General features: G+C 37.6%; 1 protein-coding gene and 1 long non-coding RNA gene across 3 annotated transcripts in view; one reads left to right on the forward strand and one right to left on the reverse strand.

Annotated features, from left to right (window-relative positions):
• Positions 1–18,512, forward strand: part of LOC140335571 (uncharacterized) — a 337,062-nt gene that overhangs the window by 226,732 nt on the left and 91,818 nt on the right. The gene's annotated exons all lie outside the window — the stretch shown is intronic.
• Positions 1–18,512, reverse strand: part of STK39 (serine/threonine kinase 39) — a 180,619-nt gene that overhangs the window by 52,205 nt on the left and 109,902 nt on the right. For both annotated transcript variants that reach the window (XM_072418290.1, XM_072418289.1), the window contains exons 15-16: positions 8,316–8,368; positions 3,770–3,838 (exon numbers count right to left, since the gene is read on the reverse strand). In XM_072418290.1, the coding sequence (XP_072274391.1) occupies positions 3,770–3,838; positions 8,316–8,368 (122 nt within the window). The remainder of the gene's footprint in view (positions 1–3,769; positions 3,839–8,315; positions 8,369–18,512) is intronic.

Raw genomic sequence — 18,512 nt, forward strand, 5'->3', positions numbered from 1 at the left:
TAGAATCAATCACATCTCTGAAACAGTGGCAGAATGCAATTAGGCATCCATCCCAGAATACTCAGGTATCTAGGCAGGTGGTCGTAACAAACGGCAATATTCCTCAGTAGTGATAAAGTGGATCCAGTGGTACCAAGTCTGTGCAAATTTTTCCGCTTTCTTAGTGTCAGTGGATATCATATCCTCCATGTGATATATATCAGCAACCCTTTGCAATCAATGTACTACCGTCGGAGGGGCAGTATTCTTCCATAAGGCTGGGAGACAGGCCTTAGCTGCATTGAGAAGGTGTCTCAGGAGAGAGTTACTATAGCACCTGCGGGACATGTCAGAAACATGAAGAAGTGCCAGGGCCGGATTGCCCCTTATATCCACTTCTGTAAGCTTTAAGATAATATTAGCTACCGAACTCCAATATAATTGCAATTTTGAGCATTCCAAGAAAACATGCAGTAGCGTACCCTGTGTGTCGCCACATCTCCAGCAGGTGCTATCCGACCCCGGGAAAATCTTAGCACGCTTCACCGGTGTCCTGTACCAGCGAGTGGCCAACTTGTAGTTGGTTTCCTGATATTTGTTGCAAATGGACGCCTTATGACAGAAATGAAGTAACATATCTCTCTGTGTTTCAGTAAAACAAGTGTCCACATCAGCTTCCCACTGGGATACAAATAAAGGGAGTTCTGGCGTATATACAGATAACAGGGTTCCCATAACAGCATGGGAAAGTGTGCCCCGTACAGGTTGACCAGCACACAAGTCCTCTAGAGGAAGAAGCGATCAGGCTATTGTATTGGGCCGCGGCAAGGATCTCAGAACATAAGTGAGTTGTATGTGGCGCCAGGGTGACAAGGAAGGGAGATCCCTTTCCGTTTGTAGGGTCGGAATATGTTGCCATTCCCCATTGTGCATGAATTGGGATATTCTATACATGCCCAAAGCACGCCATTGGCAAAATATTGGGTCAGTCTGGCCCGGGGGGAATCCAGGATCGCCTAAAACGGGAGACATTGGAGATGGATATATGGTTACGTTTTTGAGAGGAGAAGTACTTAGTGACCACTTTCAAGGTCTCGCCAATCAATGGATGGGTGTACATTGCCGTCCTGGCCGCCGGTGTCGACCAGGCCAATGCGGCAATGGGGGCAGTAGAGCATGCATCCTCCAACCCAACCCACAGTTTGGAGCGGCTATTAGTGCACCAATCCAGCAGCCTAGACAAGTGCACTGCCTGATGGTAGAAAAAATGGGTCAGGGAATGCCATTCCTCCGTTGGCTTTGGGGAGTCTCAGTAATGTCATCCTAAGCCTGGGCGCCCCATTAAGCCATATAAATTTTACAAATTCCGAACGGAATTTTCGAAGGATAAAAAGCGGGATGTGTATTGGGAGTGCTTGCAGCATATACAAAAGTCTAGGCATAACATTCATTTTAAGCACATTGCACCTCCTAAACCATGTAAATGCCATCTGTCTCCACCTCTGTAGATCACTTCGGATTTTATTTAATGGAGGGATAAAATTGAGATCTACAATTCGTGTTAGATTAGCGGGAATCTGTGTGCCCAGGTAAGAGATAGCTGAGTTAGACCACTTGAAGGGGAAAGAAGGGGCCAAGGCCTCTCTAATTTTTCTGGGAAGAGTAACACTCAGTGCCTCCGACTTTTGCAGATTTATTATGTAATTAGAGAGCGAGGCATATCTGTCTAGCTCTCGCATAAGAACCGGCAAAGTAGTTACCGGTGTTGCAACATAAAATAAAAGGTCATCCAAATAAGCAGCTACCTTATGTTCAGTGGGGCCAATCTGGACTCCCCTGATATCTCCATTAGCACAAATTATTCGTAGGAGGGGCTCCTGGGTCAACACAAACAGCAAGCGAGATAATGGGCATCCCTGTCTCGTCCCATTGGTAATACAAAAGGAGTGGGAGAGTTAACCATTAACCCGTACTCTGGTGCTGGGGGAAGAATACAACGTTTCTATCCAGCGCAGAATACGAGGGGGAAGACCCAAATGTGTCAATGTGGAGAGCAGAAACATCCAGTCCACCCGATCAAATGCCTTCTCAGCATCAGTGGAGAGGAGCATTAGAGGGGTGTTGTAAGTATGTGCATAGGTAATAATATTCAGGGTATGGATCGTGTTGTCCCTGGCTTCCCTCATCGGGAGAAAACCGCTTTGGTCAGGATGGACAATATCAGTCGGTATTGGAGTCAGCCTATGCGCTAATTTGCTGGCAAAAAGTTTCAAATCACAATTAATCAACGATGGTTGGATGTCTGGTTTGAGTATCACTGATATGTGGGCCGCTAATGTGTCAGGAGGCAGAGTGTGATCATCAGTGAGCGCATTCAGCGTTAAAACTAAATGCAGGCCTAGTACTGGGAAGAATTTCTTATAGTAGGCTAATCTGGGCCGGGAGCTTTCCCTGATGCGGCTCGGCGAATTGCTGCTTGTAGCTCAAGCAGTGTTATCAGTTTATCTAACATCTCTATAATGTCTGAGGACAATGTTGGTAAGTCGGAGGCACTGAGATATTCCTGTATTGCGATCTGGCGGTCGGGAGATGACCTACCACTAGAGTCTCCCCGTAAATTATACAGTAGACTGTAATAGTCAATGAAGGTGTTAGCAATGTCAGGGGTGGCATGTGCCAGGGTGCCCAAAGAGGTTTTGATTTTAGGGATATACATGGCCGCCTTCTTAGACCTAAGCGCCCTAGCCAATGCCCTACCACAGTGGTTGGCATGTTCATACTATCTTCAATTTAACTATGCCATATGTTGACTTATTTCTCAAGCTATAGCTCCTATTTGTGGAAGAAGGATATACCCCAATAGCAAGAGGATAACTGGGATAGATAGAATGGCTACTGTTTTCTCTACTGAAATTTCTACCACAGACAAACGACAATGTCAAATTTGTCCACGGGGCATATACTCTGGAACAGTAAACCCGAACAGACCAAGTTAGATTTCACAGCTGGCCTTGTTGCTAGTTTTAGAACAGAAAAACTTTAACTCTCTACAGACAGCCTTGCTGGATTCCTTCATACTAAAACAGAATTTAAAGGGTATTAATATTATTATTATTATTTTTATAACAAGGCTAATCCTTTATTATGCAAGAAATAAAAACATTCTGCTTCCATGAATTATACCTACAGTTCATTAGAAATCAGCTCAGATTACTTTGATCAATCCAGCCTTGCTTTTTTATAAGCTCACTTACCTTAGAAGCATTCACCCATCTAAATTTGAGAAAGCAAATGATGGCTTAATGATGACAAGAAAATGATGGCTTAGGATGATAAAACAGTACCCGCTTTGAAGTGAGGTTCCTTCATTGTTTTATATTTCAGTGTAGCAGACATCTAGTCAGGCTTTTAATGTCCTATAGGGCGTAGGGCTGGGGGAAGGGTAGTTATGGCTGCAAAAAGATTTGCAGATATCTTCTATGTTTCTTTAAACTCTGTTCTAATGTTCACATTACCATAAAGTCCAAAGAAATTTAATAATGGATATAAAAACATTTTAAATAGAATAATTAGATCACCTTTACAGTTACCAGTAATTGCAATATAATTGAAGATATATTTTTCATAGTTCGCAGCCACTTGTTCTGTGTTGTGCTGAATGCCTGCAATAGTCTCCGGATGCTCTAGCTGCCAGTGGAATCCTCAGAGACCCGAGGAAGGTTAAATGCAATTATTTCATTGAAATGCTAAAGTAATCATGTAACAGTTCCAAGAAAGAAATGTCATTTACCTATAACTACATCATGACCATCCACGAGGCCCGCTGAGAAGAGCTCCTGTGAAACACCATCTGCTGTATCTTTGGAAACAGAAAAAAAAAATAACACATATAAATGACACCTCTAGGACAAAGGCTGAGAGCGAAATGATTCACTTTAGTATGGCATGGCATTTGTGTTGAACCATAAAACTACGTATGGGAAGAAAGGTTAATTCCCCTTGTGTAGTTTATGATGCAGGTGCAGAAAAACAAATCGGTGTGGTAAAATAGATTGCCGCCGTATGCAGAACACAACAGCCAGAAATAATCTCAGCTATTATGTGATTTGTATAATGGTATAAAAAAGCTAGTAGAAAATACTAAATGCATTCCTTTTCTGTATGTATCTTTTACTAAATATACAGAAAAATCCATTGCTGTCTACAATACTATGGTAATGAATGGACCAGTCAACATAATCTAGGATTATGTGCCAACCTGTTGTGGTCGAAACATGCAAGTTGTCACTGCTGATTTAAAAACTGCAGAGTTGTCATTTTTATAACCTTTTGACAATCTGGGCTCTGACACTGACCTACAACATCTCGATGGGTTTTCAGAGGTTAGGACATGCTATTCCCAAACACATCTTGCAAACTGGTAAAGGAAAAAGCCTTAGATTAGGCAGAGAAAAATAGTCAAAGATGGCAGCTCAAAAATTTAAACTGGCCGTAGACTATAAAGAACAGTCAGACCTGCATGTGGGTTCTGACTGTTTCACAGCAGGTTTTTTCTTCCATTTCAAAACAATTTTTTCCTTTCTACTTAAAAAAAAGTATTTAAAATAGATAAAAAACTGAAGGTAAAGCTTCATTCTTTGCCTAAATTCAAAACATTCGTAAGTCCATGCAATTGTATATTCCATTGCCTCAGGATGCAAAAATTGCATCAGGATAAAAAAGTTAAAAAGCACACAATCATCTCAGGGAACAAGTCTTTGAAATATATCTGTAACCTCTCTGGTTAATTCAAAATGAGCATATGATAAAAATGTGCATAGCCAAAAGGTTTATTTAGGTGAACATCAGGTGTCCAAATGATAACCAGATCCAGGGGTAAATGTAGCCAATTCTGCTCCCTACAATCTCTCTTTTTGCCCCACTGACCAAAACTGAAGTCTGGTATGGTAACATTGGAGGATCAAACCCCAGTTTTACAGAAAAATTGAAATTGATCCAGTAGATTCAGCTGCATTTAGATTCCCTAGCATGCACCTTTTCCTATTACATGCTTTGTTTCAAACGCCTAAATTTGTGGTTTAGAGTTTAGGTGAGCAAATAAAGGGGTTTAAGGTTACATGCTTCTAATTTTAAGTGTATGTCCCAGGTTTTTGGTAAATGAGAAATGTCAGATTTCATTGTTCTTGCCATCTCATATACACAGTGGGAAAAGTAGATTTCTCCTTTTGTTCCTTTCCATCAGTGTGTTTACCAGAACCATTAGCAAGGGTGAATCTTCCTAACATGGACATAGACCACATTGACCTAGCAGGGGTCACATTCTACCAAATCTTTAAAAAAAAGTTTGGGCCAATAATGACATTTGGCAGAATAATATATAGACAGACAATAACTCTTTTTGTATTATGTTTAAAATATTCTCTTGTGTTAATTTTCTATTCTATTGAGTCCTATTCACCAAGCTATATATCTTCTCTGTAACATATTACAGTTTACAGCCACAATTTGACACTTATTGGTTATCTGAAAAGAAAACAGTTTTGCAATATGAGACTTGAACTGTGTATGCCTACGCTACCTAGTCCTTCTCTTTCCTCAATACTTTGCCTATTATATGAAAGAGAATTTGTTTGCAAAATATGTATTAATATGTGACAGATTATTTCTTAGAGAAAGCTCATACAGGTCTGGGACAGATGCTGCTTCTTATGATGCATAAAAAAGCTTCAAAACATTCTTTGCACAAATTGAAGCTTTTTGCCTGACAGCTGCTTAAACTCCTCATTTCCACCTAACATTAACCATATAGATAGCTCAGCGTAACAGGCTTGCAGCCGTGTTTGCTTTTTTTATCTTAAGGGCATCACAAAAAACGTTGGTTAGAAAAAAAATAAGTATTATAAGCTGATCTGGAAATGTTAGCCTGCAGCTTAAATAAATCCGAGTCTGCATAAAGTGTGTTTTTAAAAAAGTACCTGGAGTACTTCATTCATAATATATTCATTGACAAAAAAACAAACACCTCCTAAATGTTAGAGCAGGTACCTCCAAGAGCCTTCACCTCAATTCCTTTTACTTTAATGGCACCTTGGAAATTCCAAAACCCTGGCACATTATGCAAGCAGTGGGTAAGAAAGGGACACAGCATTAACTCAAGAGAAAGGGCAATGAGTTATATGATACTATTTGCAAGATAAAGGTCTTAGGTTTGGTAGCTCCTGGGGTGTCCCAGATAACAGGAGTATATACATGGAAATAGCCTTAGGTGTCTGACCTGGCATTCAATGTGACCATACTTATTCAAGGTGGTAAACTAGCTGTTTATTAATGAAATGTTATTAAACTAATATGTGTTTTATTGAAACAAGGAAACTAAATTTTACTGAAATCATTTCATAAAATTACCACTTATTTTACAAACTTTGTATAGTAAGCTAGCTGTATAGTAAGTACGATGTACACCTTTCCAGTTATAACAAAATGCATGACATTTTCAAGATTCAATGGGCTTGGGATACTTTAGCCCAAAAAAGTATCAAAACTATATACAACATATGCTTTACTCTAGTGAATTCACACCTAGTTAGCTGAGAAGTTTAATTCTCAAGACTACAAGTCAACACTTCTCTGTGATGTACTGTATCACGGAGTACCAAGGCCATTAACTTTCCTTTACAATAATCTTTTACATAAAACTTTGAGAATTACAGTAAGCTATTCAGTTTAGTAATTATTCTTTAGGATTGAAACATTTTTTTTTAGGATATTAATTTATATGAGGTTTTGTATCCTCCGCCTCCTGTCAGCACACTAGCTGAAAACGGCAGAGTAGTGTAAGGGAACTAGTGTCTGTCAGGTGGCAGAGCTGCTGGGAATGGCGGAGAAGTGTAAGCCTTACATACATTGCTCTGACATTCTCAGCAGCTTCTGTGTAAGTGGCCCCTAACTCAACAGCTACGGACCAGCACAGGTCTGCAACCCGGGAATTGGGGGCCACTGCTCTAGATGATGTTCATGTTATTTACTAACTTTATGTATTGAGATCTCCATAGATGTCTTGTTTGCATTTCCCAACCCCCTACTCACCCCCAATAACTATGTAATTTTTCACATGAATGCAGTACAGGTAGTCCCCGAGTTAAGGTCATCTGACATACGAACGCCTCCTAGATACGAACAGGGCTTCCCTGCTTGCTGTGTGTAGAATGGAGGCTGTTTGCATCTTTTGCTAAACACAGCTAAGGTTGTGGGTGATCTTAGGGGGGTGAGCTCTTTCTGCGGTCTCTTGTAACTCTTGTGACCATGACAAACTCTGCAGTTGTTTCTTTTTGCATATCAAAGCACAGCTTGCTCCAGAATTTAATAATTGTCTGGGCTCCATAAACATTTTTTTTTTGCTTTGTTTGTGATTATCTCACAGTGAGGATACAGTAACTGACACCAAGCTGCCTAATAATATGTTGAGACAAACATCTGTCCTAATTGTCCGAATTTATTAAAATAATGTTTTTACATACATATTTTGTGTTGTATTATTTAATTGAAAATTGTTAATAAAAACAGATTTAGCCATATTACTTTGTCCCCTAAAATCAATAATGCTCCACAGTTATTTCTTCATTTGTACTTGGGGTGTTTAAAGTAGATCAACCGCTGAGATTTTATAAAAGCTGCCATTGATGAATTCATTGTATGCAGATTACTGCAGCAACTAGCTAAACACCTGAATTGTAAGCTCATTCTGGTTCCGGGCATCAGAAGGTATTAATGGCAGATGATCAAAATACCAAGCAGGCAGGGTTTATATTTTTTAGGAGTCTGATCAAAAATTGCAGATTATAAAGGTAAAAGTCTGTTTTAAATAAAACAGCAACAGTAATATCCCTTCTGCTCTGTATTAGGTGTGTTTAAACCCTGGTCTTCCCACTAAGCCTATTGAGAGCTGTCATATGATAGCTGCTATTGTCAACTTGCATATCTATTAGTCTTGCGGTCAGCAATGGCAACCCATATTTTTCTCAAGCCTGGCAAGTTCAAGTCAAAAAATGCACATGACGTCCGGTTGTGTTCACATTTTTTTTCCTTTTCTGAGCTGAAGCAATGCCTAAATACAAAGGCATCTTGGTGCAAAGTTTTCATTTTGTGCGGGTAGGACATTTTGTTATTTGCTATATTTTTTAGGATTTATTTGGTCTGGCTTTTCCTTTTAAAAGTCTGGACATACACAGCCTTAAACAAGAATAATTAAGCTCAAGAAAACCCAACATGTCTCACAGGTGCAGTTTAAGGTCAATAAGTATGTATGATAACAGAAAACAGTTTTAATTAAAACTTACCCCTGCCTGGAGTAAACTCAAATCGTATATCATTGAGTTCCTTTCTGGAATTTCTGCAAAACAAATCAGAGACACATTTAAAATCTAATGAGGCAAAGTATATTAAAACCCAGAATGCTTAGCAGTTTAGAGGATTTGCAGTGAGAAAAGTAAGCAGTTTCCTCCCTTACGGCATGCCTTTGTGCACCTTTAATTTGTCAAATACCATATAAGCTCAGAGAAGGTTCAGGGATATTAACAGCCAAAGGTTTATGGAACAAACGAAAAGCTAATTTTTTCGAACAGCGCTGTTATTATCTTCTTAATTAACAAAAAGCAAAAGATTGCTTGCGAGTTACATTTTATTTCACTGTGAAGAAGCTCCAAGGAGCACTCCGTCAAAATCCTCTTCTCGAAAAGAGCATGTTCGCTCATCCTAATTAAGATCTTTTACTGCGCAATACTACCTTAGAGCAACAAACTTGTATACAACATTGTAAAAAATATATTTTTCTCAATACAATACTTTCCTTGCAGTTTATACTCATTCTGCTGAACACAGACCTAAATGTATATCAGGGTCTACATGTTTCCAAAGGGTAGAGAAGAAGGCACATGGAATGGTGAACATGGAGGCCCCTTCTCTACCCTGCCAATAATTTGGAACCCCTTATAGATAGACCAGACCATACCAAGGATGCTCTGACTAAGGCAGACTGATAGCATCTCAAAAAGGGAGTACATAGGTGGTATTTGTGAGGATGCTTAAAATCGTGAACAGTGGGACCTTTATCAGGGCACATTTAAATGGATGGCTGCATTTGCAGGTAAATATACTGAATATAGAATATATTGACATTTGGTATTTCAAAAATTTATTTTGTATACGTAAGCAAATCTAGTTTAATGTTGCTTAATTTTCATGTTTTATTAGTTTTCTAGGTTATTATTTCAAAAACTGAAGCCAATCTAGCAAAACCAATACCATATTTGGAATCTGTGCATAAAACATAAACAAAAATTACTTTAATCTGTTTGGCAAGAAAATGTTTGTTGACCAGTGTAATCTATATGTGGCCCCCAATGCAAATATTTGTTTTTAACTATGGGACATATAGTGATGCCTAAATTAATGCCTTAGAGATTAGTCCTTCCACAAACATATAGAAATGCAAAATCGGAACACTAAATGTTGTCATGAAAAAAAGCTGGTTCATTATTTTAGGGTAGGTTATGCTAAACCCAAAAATAAAAAATATATGACTTATAACAAGTAAGGTGCAATATATGGGGTGCCAACATTAGTTTTTATTTTTCAGGCGAAAATGTGCAACAAGTACAAAATATTCCGATGATCTTGCCAGAAATGTCCTTATTACTTCTTGTGTAATGAAAAGGTGGTACACACATGGTAATTTTTCTCCCCAGCTTGTGTGACTGCATCATAAATACATTGGAAAACTGAGCATAGATAAAAAGTGTGTTTTCTGCAGGATTACCAGGTGAAAATAAATGGGAAAGAGCCACAAAAAAAAAAATAATGCCCTAGCAATGAGCACCCATCCAGGGCTAGTTATAAACTAATCCAAGTGGTTGCCATTTTTACTATATAAAAGCTCATGATAGGCTTGTACAGTTTCTAGTACGTTAATAATACTTGTGCCCGAAAACTACCAACAAAGTTTCCTTTTTTATTTTAGACCATGGGCAATAGAAATAGCGGTTTATGACTCGATTTTCTTGTTACCAAGAGTGATAGGCTACTTGTGACACATTTACAAGCTGACCATAGGCCAGTTTACAAAGAGTAACCTACTGATTAAATATCATTAAACCTAGTAAACCTCGAATGTATTTCTGCAACCAATAACAGATATGAGTAAAAGTGACAGATGAGAGCAAGTCTGCATGGATGATTCACAAATAGCTATGTGCAGTTTGTGTATGAAACAAATACGATTGCTAATTTATTGTGTCGGATTCTCTGTGTTAATAAATCCACTTCAACTGCTTCTTGCCACGTTTTGCTTTTGACTTAATTGGCAATGCATAAGGCAATTTGTTTCGAAGAAACTGAAGAAAAATAGCTGCTGTCTTGCCATTCATCTTCAGCATTGTTCAGGTGATGAGTAGCTCATTTATCTCGCCGTTTCGGAACACCTGCGTGCGTTTCTTATGACGACTTTAATTCCCAATGAGCTGTGCACTTTTCCGCTCTCCAAAATGAAGCATTTATGTTTCACTACAAAGTTAAACACTAATCTGTCTTGCCTGTGCTCTTCCGTTTCTCAAGTCACTCTGCCACCCTTATGGTAATGACAGTGCTCAGCCACTTCAAGTATCAGCAGTGTTCTCTCTACGCTTGGTGCTCTTGAAACGGAACAATCCATGGCAGAGTCTAATGAAAACTCCAAACTCTGAGACTGCACTAGGATGCTTTTACAAATCTTGATCAAGCAGCAAGCTAAGCATTTGGATAAACTCAAAGTATAAATGGAAATGTATAATGTCCTATTATACTTTATAACAGGAATTGAGAGAAAAACTTTCTGTATTCTAACAATGAAAACTTACCACTTTGTAATGTATAGGTTGTTAAAGTGGACAGTGCATGAATATATGTCTCCTGACATCTCACAATACACCCAATCAGCAAAAAAACATTACTAGAGGATAACAATGAGATGCTACATGACTTTTGTAATTATTATATGTGACTTGACTTTGATGCCCACATCGTTTTGTTCTCTTTTGTCTAAAATATCACACAACAATACACAGTAACATTATTAATTTTACAGATTTTTCCCTTCCATTAAAACACAGTTCCTGTGTTCTATTTCATGTGAATTTGTCCAGGATGAGATGCAGCTATTATTTTGCTGCAGGGTCCACATACATGAACGTTTTAAGGGAGAACAATATTTTTAGTACAGTGATCATCAGTTCTGATTTATTCATGGCCCCCACCCATTTAGTCTTGGGGCCTATTTGCACTTAGCATTGAATTATCATGCACATGACACGCAATGGTTCAATGTAGAGCTATTCGTTCTAAAAAGACATCCCAACCCAATATGCAGAGCCAAGGAATGCATTGTGAGTTGCTGTGCTTGGCCAGAAAATCTACATGCACCTTTTCTAATGGAATAGAAGGTACTGCAATAGAGGACCTGATTTAATAAATGTTTCCTATGCTAGAGAGGATACATTTCATTAGTGAAGCTGAGTGATCCAGTAAACCTGGAATGGATCTGGTCCAGGATTTAAAACATTTGCTATCAAATCCCAAACAACTTTGAAGAAATCCATTTCAGGCTTGTTGAATCAACCAGCTTCACTGATGAAAGTGTATCCCCCCTCCAGCCTTGGAGAGCTTTAATCAATCAGGCCCAGTATTCCATGGAGGTATTCCCTACAATACAGACTTCTGGACGGGTCCACCATTTCTTTCTTGCATGCCTTTTGAATGGCACCCCAAACACACATATTCAGTACATCACAACGCCTGCTTTACATTAGTGAATGGTCTGTGCATTGTTCTGCACTGGGATTAAAAAAAAAAAATATGCAGATGTGTTTTTACCTAAATTTGGTGTATTCACAATCCATTCAAAATGATTAGGTTGCTTTAAACAACGTGTGAAAGAATGTAAGTTAACATGAGTACATTAACCTACTACAACAAAGTGAATAGGATCCGAGTCAGTTTATTAGGACTAGTTGTAATGGGCTTATTCAGAAGAGAAAATGGAAATAACCTAGAGGACAAAAAGGCAGCCACTTTTCCCAGATCCAAAGTCTTATGGATTACTTTATCAAGTCCTTCTGTTCTGGTCAGTACTATCATCTTGCAGAATACAATCCCTGACAGATGGCTCTTATGTATGCCTTTGCCTTTGGCTATTATCAATGAAGACTATAACAAATTCCTTCACTGGCCTGATACATTCGACCGAAATGTACTGAATCAAAATGAAATGAGATCTAGACTTAAAAAAAGCAATTTTTTACTCTGGCTGAATAAAAATACAATCAGGGAACCATAGATGGAAACTATTTCTACCAGTAACTCATTGGCCTGCAGATCAAATATATCTAAAAAGGCACAAAAAACACGAATACAAAACGGCCAGTGAAAATGTAGCTGTATCTAAGTAGGAAACAAATGACGCAAAAGCAGATTTTGCAGATGTAGAATGTAAGGACTTCTTTATCAAAGTTCCTAATGTTGTCTATATCATAAAGACAGCACCTATTTTTGTTCAAATGCTAACTTACATTGCTTTACAGTTACTTATTGAACATTGTTATGCCACACAAATATTATATACGAAAACCAATAAACATAAATACAGCATTTGTGGCTTACAAACAATACAGATTAAAGCACATTACATTTACCCATCATGGTCTGACCATGGAATATGGTAAATATGCAGTCCTAATATACAGTACTGTGAACACTACACTAACATGGAAAAGTGTGCTGAAGATGTTAAGTTGGTGGATAAATGAGATACCTGCATAAGAAATACATGAATATAATATTGCAAAGAAAGATAATGCTAATATTTACTTTGGAGAACATCTGCATCAATAGTATCAATTCTGCAGCTCTGATTTAAATACCTGGCAAATCTGCTTTGAATGTTCTAGTTCAGGCACTTCTAATTTCGGTCCTAGTTTAGGATCTTAATGCTTTCAGCTCTTTTCTTTGCAAAGATAGAGAAGCTTATATGTGCTTTCTCCCCTATACATTAAAGCCTCACAAGTCATGAGTTTTTTTAAATGTAAAACCAATCACTAAATCACACAAGTTTGAACATGCTAAACTAATTTCAAGTCATTTTTAATATTTGTAATCTGCATCTTTCGTTTGAAGTGGACCTATCACCACATTTTTAATTTATAAAGAAGGCTAGATTACTCTTCTATATAAAGTGAAAATGTGGTTGTTGTTTTTTTTTTAAATGACTACATAAAAAAAAAAAAAGGCTATGCCCTTCCTCTTCTGTTTTTATAGCCGCAGCGGTAAATACTGAATGAGAACACATTTTCCTCTCTCTTCTTCTCGGTTCAGAAGTTCTTCCTATGTCACCTGATCTCACACTGTGCAGGCGGGAAAAAAGGTTGCTGATCTCACTGCACAGGCAGTTTTTTTTTCCATTGATGAAAGGGCTCCTTGGGCATGTGCAGAAGGATAAGTCAAAAGACTCCCGGGGTGCGCGACAAAGGTTTTTGCATCTTGTTGTACTTTAATTTTTTTTTTCTTTAAATAAAAGGGTTGTCTATCATTTTATGTAAAGTAAAAATTCTGAGGTTAGGTCAGCTTTAATTAAAAAATACCTGGTGATCATGCCACAAAGGCCTTGAGATAGGTTGTCAATGCTCTACCCTTGTCTCGCTATTATGCTCTTGTAGTATCACCCTGTCACTTGGCTTCAAATAGATATCGAGGTACATTTTGCAGACATGTTCCAGTAACTTTAGAATGCCTAAAGTGTATCTAAACACCAAAACAAAAAATATCACAGTTTATCAATTGTGGGCTGCAAAAGTTTAATGTTCAGAAAGTACACAAAAAAACTGTTTTGCTAGACATGTCATGTCCTTGTCACTTCCTATGAGTATGAACAGTGTTTTCTTTGTTTTGTAATCTACTTATCTCAATTTCACCATGTAATGGAGACAGATGATGGTAGACATCTTTTAAGTCCAGCCTGCATGAGCTCCCTCCTAACATACTGTAGAAAATTAGTATAGACATGAAGGGACAGATGATGTGGTATTTGCAGAATTACTAAATAATAAAAAAACATGAAAAAGATATATATTACAACCTTATCTAAGGACTGGTAAATTGCAGAACATTAATGTTTAGATTAGGCTTTAAATCAAATACTTACTTTCCTTTATTCTTCTTCTTTTTCATACTTGGATAGCATATGGAAGCAGAAAAGAACCCTCTGAATCCCCATAACACAAGTAATATTATATCTGGGCTTTAAATGTTCTGCTTTTGGCATTTCTTTGCAAATGCAGTCCCTGCTTGAGCAAGGAGCGGACCTTCCACAACCAATGAACCGTATTTATTAAAGCTCTCCAAAGATGGAGAACATACACTTTCATCAGCTAACATGGGTGATCCAGCAAACTGGGTATGGATCTAGTCCAGGATTAAAAACATTTGCTAACAAATAGAAAATCACTTAAGAAATCCATTCCAGGTTTACTGGATCACCCAGGTCTACTGATAAAAGTGTATTCTCTCCAGCCTTGGAGAGCTTTATTAAATCAGGCCTATTAGTGGGAGTGCTGCTCATGGAGAATCATTATCTTTGCACTGTTTAAAGTAGAACAAAAAACGAGCAAGCAGGTGTTTTTTTAAATAACCCTACCTGCCTGGCTGCAATTGTTTTATTACACTCACCTGTCGCCGTTTAATCATGGGCACAACTATTATATTTCTTTCTTTTCCTGGGTTCAGTCTTTAGTCATTTTGATTGATTGGGCCTGGAATATGTAACTTTTAAGCAGTTGCATGGGAGTATATTCAGTACCAGCAGCTGCAAGGGAAGCCGGGATGGGCTGAGTATCCAAGCTTTCTACGCTTAGCTGCACATCTGTAGCTCTGTGATTTTTGACAGAGGAAGACAGCCATCAGAAAGCAGGGAGTTAAGAATGCTTATTGCAGAAGGGACATCACCTCTCTCTTTCTGCATTAAAACTCTGCCTGATCCGAAATTTTAGTTCAGCTTTAAGGCCAGATTGAGAATATCTACTATTACAGCTCCATACATCTTCCTTCTACTTGCAGCAATAAAAACCCAACAGCTGTAGTCAAAAGAAAAGTTTGAGCTAAAGTCAATAGTGTTTTCAGTCCATAAACTAACAAGACTCACATTCAGAACAGTGCCCAAGAACCCAACAATGTATTCATACTGAACACTACAATGATTATCAACTGAAACATAAAACTGTGTTTAGATGCTGGTCTACTTTCTTTAAAATATGTACAAATTGTCGCTTTAAGGTAAATTAACCATAAAACTTTTTTTGCTTGGCATAGCAGTAATAATTTTGAGCAATGTTAACCTCTTTTTTATTACTTTGCTTTCCCTAAAATGTAAAATTCTGATTTATGCAATACTATGTAAGCCTTTTTTGATTAAAAAAATGAAAATATATATATGTATATATTAACTTGTCTCACCCAGGGCTGGATTCCACATGAGCCAACCACTTTTCTCCTATTTTTAATCATGAAGTTAGTTTCTCATTTCCTTCTCTAATAAAACTTTATTTGTGGTTTTAAATGCCATTTTCTTTTCAAGGCTAAATTAAAGTGAAGCTTGGGTGTGCAATTAATTGCAATGGCATTTTGTGTTTTCAGTGAACAGTTCAATCTAGATGAAAACCACATAACAGGCGGATATGTAATATAGGCCCATTATTCTTCTGTTCCTTGACAAAGATATGGAAACAAGCTCATATTTTAGTGCACCGGGGCATGAAAGTCTAGCACTGGGAAATCTAACAGCCAAATGTACTTAGTCACTGCTCAAGAACCATTATCACTATCAACAAAGAAAGACAAATGGACTTTGTTGGAAGGATCCACTCATTTTCAGGCTAAAAACAAAGCTGTCTGAAATATGCTTGCATAACATTACCAGTAAGCAATTAGCCCATACATCTAATAAACGGCTTACAACAAGTTTCTTGCAAAGCTTTTCAGGCCCCCTGGTAAAGAATAAATTAGTACAGTATGTGCTGAACTCAACATGCCCACTCTAAAGCCACAGGCTGCAATTTCCACTGGCAGGATTCATTTCAAACAAATGTTAATTCTGAAATTGGGCCACTGTGATATCTTGTTAAATAACCCCAGTCCTATTGAAGTTTATATTTAACATTAAATAATATAGTTCTGCAATAAATGTTTGCAGGTGCCTGGTTGTGACTTTGCATAAGTCTCTTGCATTCCCTTGTGCAGCACTAAGAAAAAGAAAGGAAGCACATCGGGGGTCAATCAAGTTTTGCTGCCATGCACATTGGAAGACAAGGATAATGCTGACTGGACAGGGGAGAGGAACGAGTATAGGGAAGAGCTGAACAGTCATCTTGTTGTATTTTCATTATCTAGTTACAAAATTAGGATTGAAAAGACAGATATAGAAATCCTATGGCATGTGAAATGACTCCCATATTTGGTGTATTTAGCTGTTGCCTTAAAGTTCAGATTTAAAACAAGAAACTGATGAGAATAATAAAGCCAAATGAAAATGTATTGCAGATAACAGGTATTTTTTAGGGTGGAAGAAGCTATGTAGGTCACTTCTGTCAAAGACCTTTCTGCCTGCCTGTAAGCTTACTTTTCTGAAGGGGTACACGGAGCTATGCATGAGGAGTTTGCAGGTTCCCCTGTGTTTGTGTGGGTTTCCTCTGGGTACTCAGGTTTCCTCCCAAAGCCTAAAAACATGCAGTTATATTGATTGGCTTCCCCCCAAACTTGACCTTAGACTGTTTTAAAGACATATGACTGAGATAGGGACCAGGGCTGTGGAGTTGGAGTCGGAGACAATTTTGGGTACCTGGAGTCGAAGTCAATAGAAATGTCCTGATAAATTTAAATTTTAATAAAAAAAAATACAGCAAAGTCACATGTCCTATTTCACAAACAGTCATAATTAAGTACTTCTCTGATGTAAGAATAAAGCCAAGTACATAGTTGTATTTCTACTAGTGTGAAGTTCAGCTGAGCTATTATACAACCTGACATTCACATTATTGTAATCTGGATTATGTACATTACAAAAAGTGTTTTCATTTTATTTCAGATATAATGTGTTTAACAAGTTCATTTGAGTGTAAACAAGTGTAATGATATTGTAAATGATATCATGGTAAAATGATATATGCTCCCACCTAGGGCTGAACTTTAACATCATTTTGAACACCACCTAATACTAGGAAGTTAGGTAACTGCCCCCCTGGCCCTGGAGCCTCCCACTGTCTTGTCTTCAGCAGAAAATTAGCAAACAAAGATAAAGACAGCAGTGTCTGCTCAACTTCCTCTGTCTGCTAAAAGAGCTTAGAAGAACTTGGAGAAACAGCTTTTTGGATTCAACTGTAAGTGTTCATGTTTATTTTAAAACTGCATGGCTGCTTGTATGTACTAGGATGGAAAGCTGTGTGCATGTTTCTGGATAAAACTGCAGGGCTATGTGTACGTTTGTGTGTATGGTGCAGGAATGTATGAATGTTTGTGTATAGTGCATATTATGTGTATGTTTCTGTGTAAAATGTAGGGCTCTGTGTTGTGTGTAAAGTATATATGTTTGTGCATGCTTTTCTGTATAGGACAAATTATGTCTAAGATAAGTGCAGGGTATAGCTTATTTGTGTGCATAATGCCGTGTTGTATGTATGTTTGCTATAGTGCAGGACTATGTGTATGTTTGTATTTAAATCAAAGAATATGTTAGTTAGTATAACATATTTTATATTTATATTTTAGTGAAGTGACACCCCATTCACAATGACAAAAAATCTGTCAACAAACACAAGAAAGTCTGCTGTTTATGAGCACTTTACATTATCAAGTGATGGGAAACATTACATGTGCCAATGTATTTTTAAAGATGATAGTGAAAAACAATGTAATGCAAAAAATTAGCAGTTTCAGTGGGTTTAACAAAAATGCACCTACAAGAACATCAAATTTGAAAAGAGACTTGCAGTGTTTTCATCCTAAAGTGTTAGAAGTTGTGAATGAGAAAGATATCAATGAAAATATTCCATCTACTTCCAGGATAAAAAAAAATTCAGAAATCTACTGGAGACCCAACACAACTAAGAAGATTCTTTATATCTGACAAAGTTACCATAACAATGGCACAAGAAAAATTAAAAAACCACAATATTAAAATGGTAGTAAAGATTAGTGTACCACTAACCTTCACAGCCAGCCTTTTTAGGCCTAAATTGAGAAATAGCTAAAAAAAACTTGGTGTTTCTCTGGAAAGAGAAAGTATAAGGAAACTTATAATTGAAGAGGCAAAATGTAAAAAGGAAGAACTACGAAAAGGTCTGAAGGGACATTTTGTCTTCATAAAAATGGATGCATACACACGTCACAGAGTCAATTATTTTGCTATTAATGTTAGACATATTGATGAAAATAATAAAACACTAACACGAACCTTGGGAGTA

The sequence above is a fragment of the Pyxicephalus adspersus genome, chromosome 7 (assembly GCF_032062135.1).
Source record: "Pyxicephalus adspersus chromosome 7, UCB_Pads_2.0, whole genome shotgun sequence".
NCBI classification, from domain to species: domain Eukaryota; kingdom Metazoa; phylum Chordata; class Amphibia; order Anura; family Pyxicephalidae; genus Pyxicephalus; species Pyxicephalus adspersus.